The 6460-nt window shown below is 28.5% G+C and overlaps 1 protein-coding gene across 1 annotated transcript; it reads left to right on the top strand.

Annotated features, from left to right (window-relative positions):
- The first annotated feature begins 3194 nt into the window (after positions 1-3194).
- LOC127739611 (purple acid phosphatase-like) lies at positions 3195-5992 on the top strand. The gene is made up of 8 exons (XM_016097561.3): positions 3195-3368; positions 3557-3760; positions 3871-3982; positions 4311-4540; positions 4700-4838; positions 4935-5155; positions 5587-5708; positions 5800-5992. The coding sequence occupies exons 1-8, from the start codon at positions 3195-3197 to the stop codon at positions 5990-5992; spliced, it is 1395 nt and encodes a 464-aa protein (XP_015953047.3).
- The last annotated feature ends 468 nt before the right edge of the window (positions 5993-6460 follow it).

Raw genomic sequence — 6460 nt, 5'->3', positions numbered from 1 at the left:
GGTAAATATATTATAAATTATTTTATTTTAAAAAAAATCCGTGTAAAGAAATGTCGGTAGTTTCATTATTATTGATTTGGTTGGTGAGTGCATGATGTAAATAATTAAATACTATACATAAAAGAGATCATGAAGTAACATAATCAACATTACATAGTTTGCTCCAATCAAATTATCATTCAACAAAGAAGCAAAAAGTGGGAGCAAAGGTTTTTTTTTGAAAAAAAAAAATTGTGGACTTTTGAAGTTTGTTATTTGAAAGTTTAACTATAACTAGCAAATTAATATTTAGAGAGTCAACTATTAAACTGTTTGTTTAAAATTCCATAAAAGTGTGCGTTTGAAAGTGGGAATGAGGGAGAAAAAGATTATTTTAGGCGAGAAAAAAAAATGCTTGAAATTGGTTACTAAATAATTGATTTTGTATGCTTTCTTAGTTTCTTTTCATTATTAACAAGTTTATTTTATTAAAAAGACAAAGTAAAAAAAGGTTTAATGAAAAATACAATATTTTAAAATTTTGATGAAGAAGAAGTAAAATGCTAATTAAAATATAGAGTTAAATATAACGAGAGATTTGCTCATGAATGATATTTTTATTTAATTTTTGACTGTATACATGATTCATCTTATGTAAAAAAAATTTGTATTTTTTATTAACGAAATAGGACTGTGAAATGGGTTAGTCCAGCCCATTTAGGTTCGATCCGTTAAATTTGTGGATTAAATAGATTAACCCGTTTAAGTCTGTTTTATTTGTGGGCAATAATTTTTCAGCCCAAATTGTTTATAGTCAACCCGATGGGTTAAACGAATCAGTCCGTTTATTTTTTTATTTTATTTTTTAAAAAATATTTTGACAAAAAATATCACTTTTAAGTCAAAAATTTTAAACAAACAATTTTTTTTAGTTGATAGGACGAATTTTCGGGTCGAATCGGAAGAAATGCCAGTTAAAATGTGCTACTTTTTTGAAAAAAATGTTAAACAAATTAAACGGACTAGCCCGTTTAACAATCAGGCTTAATCCAAAATTTAAACGGACTTAATTTTAGAAGCAAAGCCTACCCATTTAAATAGGTAAACGGACTTGGCCGATAGATTTGGTCCATTTTGACGGCCTTACACATGTTTTGTTATGAACCATCGAATTTTAATTTGGAATAAAAATTCTTGCACAGCATGTAGGATATTTTTATTTAATCGATTGAAATCATCAAAGCAATTCGAGAAATACATAGATATATAGAAATAAACCATATTTAACAAGAATTTTTTTTATTATAAATTAAAAAAACCCATTATTGTACTCTTATATACTCTGGAGACGATGATAATAATAATTGCCATTGTCTATTGTGAAGCTTAATAATTTGAGTTAGTCATTTTTTTAGAATTTGAAGTGAAATTTGCCTTGCTCGACATAAATAAAAATTTGTATTTGAGAAATTAAAGTTAAAAAATTGAGTTTTGAAAAATAATAATTTTTTTATTTTATTTCAGAAAAAAATTATTACTAAAAGATAAAAAAATATTTTTCATTACACGATCAATTTTATGAATAAAAAATCGAAATAAAGAATTACAAAATTAGAGATTATATTCACTAATCTCGATTTTGTAATCAAAACAATGGATTGTTTTCTAAATATTACAATGAAAAAATTGATTGGATCTCTATCACCAACTGTAATTATCAATTAATGATGAACAAATATTGGGTATTAAAGAGATGAATAAATAATAAAGAAAAATTTGATACTAAGTAGATGGATAAACAATGAACAAAAATAATGCAAAAATTGATAATCAATCAGATTGATAAACGATTCTAATTGTAGGATTAAGTTATTTTTGATACACCAATTTATAAGATTAGAGTATCTAAATCAAAATAAAAACTAAAAAATTGAAGATAGAATTTTAAAAATAAAATAGATGAATAATAAAATAATAATTTATAATCACGAGCAGAAAAATTTAGAGAAGCATAACATACAACGCACTGCACAATTTAATCGATTGGGTAACACAATCAATACCCAATCGATTGAATTGTGAAAATCTATTGTTTTGAAGACTTAAATTGATTGGGTAATATGACCAATCGAATTGAATAAGAAAAATCTCACATATTTTACAAAATTCAATTGATTGTGTATCAATTCCAATCAATTGAAGTTTAGAAAACCTAAATTTCAATCGATTGATTTGTGCATCTAATCGACTGAATTTCTAACCAACACGATTTTTTCAATTCAATAGGTATGTAAAGGATCAATGATAAAATTATGATCGATTAAAATTGTAAAATATTTATTACGATTAATAGAAATTTTAATTTGTTATTGTTTTAATTTTTTATTATTAATAAACATAATAAATAAATAAATAAATTTGTTATGAAACTATTTAATGGTTCAAATTTGAGACCATCATCGAATCTTTTTTGTCTACTGATACCCACTTTTCCGGTTTCTCATTTCAACAAATCCAAAACTGCTAGTTTGTTAGTCCAAGTCTTCGTCTTCATCTTAAAACTGTTTTGTTTAGTGATCTCAGGGAAAAAAAAGAAACAAAGCATAATAATAGTTTAGCGTATTTTTAGATTAGAAGGCACGTAATTTGGTACTTTAAAGGAAGAGGAATGTTGTAACAGCCACCAGATTCGAACTCTAACAAACTTCTCTCATAGGTTGTTTATAGTTGAGTCACTAATCAGAATATTCCTCCTAAATTTTAATATTCTACTATTTTGAAGTCAGTATTTAATGGATATTTGGATGTTATTATTTTGTTAAAAAAAAATTTTTTAATAATTTTTTTTATTTTTTAATGTGTTTGACAAATTTCTAGTAGTAAAAGTAAAAGTATTAGTAAAATAAAAAAAAATAACTTTTTATAGAAGCTTTAATTTACATCTTTTTTTAAAAATTTTTTTTTCCTTAAAAAAAGATGTTTTTTATGTAATAAATAAACAAAAAAGTATTTTTATATTGTTATGCCCAAACATAATTGATAAATAAAAAGATCTTTTTACATAATATCCAAACATAAAATTACTTTTATTTCTCTATAAAAAGATAACTTGAAAAAAAAGTAACCCAAACAAACTCTTAATTTAAATAATTAACATGTGGTTTGCTATAAATAAAAGCCACATTCATCAAAGGTCTTCCCCACACTTTGCAAAAATGTATTCAGTGAGTTTCAAAGTCTTGGTCTTTGGATTGGTTCTTGTGAACGTAGTAGCGTTGTGTAACGGAGGATCAACAAGCACCTTCGTTAGGAAAGAAGAGAAGACCGTAGATATGCTATTTGATAGTGATGTCTTTGCTATTCCTCCTGGTTACAATGTTCCCCAGCAGGTACCCATTTTCTTCTATTGTTTTGTTTTGCATGTGATATCATATATCTCAGTTTTGATATGGAATCTACGTTGGAAGTTTTCTTGGTGTTCTTTAGTGTTTGATACATCATAAAGTTTGGTGTTTTTTTCGTTCTTGGTTTAACATTTAGTTTCTTAAGTTTTAATGAATGAATGTATGTATAAAAGGTTCACATAACACAAGGTGATCATGAGGGAAAAGCAGTGATTGTGTCGTGGGTGACGATGGATGAACCAGGCTCCAGCGAAGTGCGGTACTGGAGCGAGAACAGCAAGCAAAAGAAACTAATTGCTAAGGGAAGACATGTTACTTATAGATACTTCAATTACTCGTCTGGTTTTATTCATCATTGCACCATCAGAAATTTGGAGGTATTTCTTCTGCTCCATTCCATTGCATTCCATGTTTTGTTGTAGCAATTTTTGATTTTTTGTTATGCAATCAATCCATTATTGACTCATGTGGTTCTTGTTTTGGACAGTACAACACCAAATACTACTATGAAGTTGGAATCGCGAACACAACAAGGCAATTTTGGTTTGTGACTCCTCCTCAAGTTGGTCCTGATGTGCCATACACTTTTGGTCTCATTGGTAAGTATATTTCATCAACTATGTTAACATTTTCCTAATAGAGAAATTATAATATGGTGGACTAATTTGATTCACAAGTATATACAAATTTAAAACATTACTTTTCGTAACTTGAGAAAGCTTAAATCCATGTTCTGAAGTTAACATGCATGACCCATTTTATTGTTTTGAGAAATTTCACATTTTCTTTTAGTTATATACAAATTTTAGCCTAAATTTTACTCTCTAATTTTAAAAATAAAATCTTATTTTAATAATACTGCATGTTGTTGTGCCCCAAATAGGCCTATATGTTAGTTATTAATTGATGTGGCATTGTATTGTGCAGGTGATCTTGGTCAAACATATGATTCAAATAAAACTCTTTCTCACTATGAAATGAACCCAAGAAAAGGACAAGCTTTGATGTTTATTGGAGACCTATCTTATGCAGATGATCACCCTTATCATGATAATGTTAAGTGGGATACTTGGGGAAGGTTTGTAGAAAGGAGTGTTGCTTATCAACCATGGATTTGGGTTACAGGCAACCATGAAATTGATTTTGCTCCAGAAATTGTACGCCTTCTCTCATAATACTAATTGAATTCCTTGCATTTGATCCAAAATGAAACTCTCTATTTGACTTAACCACTATGTTATTATTTTTTTTATTAGAATATATCGTTGTTTATACACTAGAGGTACGTAACAATTAAACTCTTATTTCTTTTGCAGGGTGAAAGTGTACCTTTCAAGCCATATACACATAGGTATCATGTTCCTTATAGAGCGTCACAGAGTACAGCACCCTTTTGGTATTCTATCAAGAGAGCATCAGCACATATTATTGTATTGGCCTCATATTCAGCTTATGGTAATCATATAATTACATCATTTTTAATAATTAGTTAAATAAAACTTTATATAAAAAATAGTTTCAGTAACTGACACAATTTTTTTTTTTCTTTAGGGAAATATACACCACAATACCAATGGCTAAAAGAAGAGCTACCAAAAGTTAATAGGACAGAGACTCCATGGTTGATTGTTCTCTTGCATTCACCTTGGTATAACAGCTACGACTACCACTACATGGAAGGTGAATCAATGAGAGTAATGTTTGAGCCCTGGTTTGTGAAGCACAAGGTTGATGTCGTGTTTGCCGGCCATGTTCATGCCTATGAACGATCTGTAAGTAACAAAATATAATTTCTCAACAACCTCATTTAACGTAGAGAAAAATCCAAAATAGTCCCTGATAATTAACTCAAAAGACAACGAGGTCCTTGACAAAAAAAAATACCAACCCGGTTCCTGAAATTTATTTTTATGGGACTGATTAGCTCCTGTACAAAAAAAAATCAATGTTGTTTTTTTTGGCACAAGAGCTAATCAGTGCAAAAAAAAATCTTAGAGACCGGGTTGGATGTTTCTTTTTTTTAGGGGCCTCATTATATTTTCGAGATAATTATCAGGGACGGATGGGTATTCACTCTTTAACATACATCATAATATAAACTAAGCCTATTGAATTTTGAGTGTGACACACTGACACTAATCAAATAAGTCTAATTAAGCCTCAAACATTGCACTTCGAATTTGATATATGTTTATGTTTGAAGGAACGTGTGTCCAATATTGCATACAACATTACGAACGGTCAATGCAATCCTGTGAAAGATAACTCAGCTCCAGTATATATAACCATTGGTGATGGAGGAAACATTGAAGGCTTGGCAAACACGTAAGTTCTATACATACATAATGACTCACGTATTGAAAAGAGTGATTATTATCTGAAAATATATAATATGATCGTTATTTTGATAACGCAGGATGATAGAACCACAACCAGATTACTCAGCATACAGAGAAGCAAGCTTTGGACATGCCATGTTTGATATAAAGAACAGAACTCATGCTTACTATAGCTGGCATAGAAATCAAGATGGATATGCTGTGGAAGCTGATTCCATGTGGTTTTTTAATAGATATTGGTACCCTGTTGATGATTCTACAACTCATTAAGTCACGGACAGATTTTTAAGTAACTTGAGTTATAGGTCATTGGCTAGAATAATTTTATAATATTATGAAGTAACGTCGGTAATTTTATGATTATTGATTTAGTTGGTGAGTGCATGATATAAATAATTAAAAAAAAAAGTATGAGGAACCAATTAAATACTTGTGTAATATATACAATAAAAATTTATAGAATATTAAAAATATAACAATCGTTATATAGTTTGCTCTAATCAAATTATCATTCAACAAAAAATTGATGTGGGACCAAAAGAGATATTTTTTTTATAAAAAGGTGTGGACTTTTGAAGTTTGTTATTTGAAAGTTTAAGCAAATTAATATCTAGAAAGTCAACAATTAGACCGTTTGTTTAAAATTTTATAGAAGTGTGTGTTTCAAAGTGAAAATGAGGGAGAAAAATATTATTTAATACGAGAAAAAAAATTGCTTGAAATTGGTTATTAAATAAT

The sequence above is a fragment of the Arachis duranensis genome, chromosome 3, assembly GCF_000817695.3.
Source record: "Arachis duranensis cultivar V14167 chromosome 3, aradu.V14167.gnm2.J7QH, whole genome shotgun sequence".
Lineage (NCBI taxonomy): Eukaryota > Viridiplantae > Streptophyta > Magnoliopsida > Fabales > Fabaceae > Arachis > Arachis duranensis.
Note: the sequence above shows the minus strand (reverse complement) of the source record. Positions and strands in the feature narration are given on the sequence as shown.

Coding starts and splice junctions, on each gene's coding strand:
- LOC127739611 (XM_016097561.3), top strand. CDS start 3,195: ATGTATTCAGTGAGTTTCAAAGTCTTGGTCTTTGGATTGGTTCTTGTG. Junction 3,369..3,556: donor GTTACAATGTTCCCCAGCAG/GTACCCATTTTC, acceptor TATGTATAAAAG/GTTCACATAACACAAGGTGA. Junction 3,983..4,310: donor ATACACTTTTGGTCTCATTG/GTAAGTATATTT, acceptor TGTATTGTGCAG/GTGATCTTGGTCAAACATAT.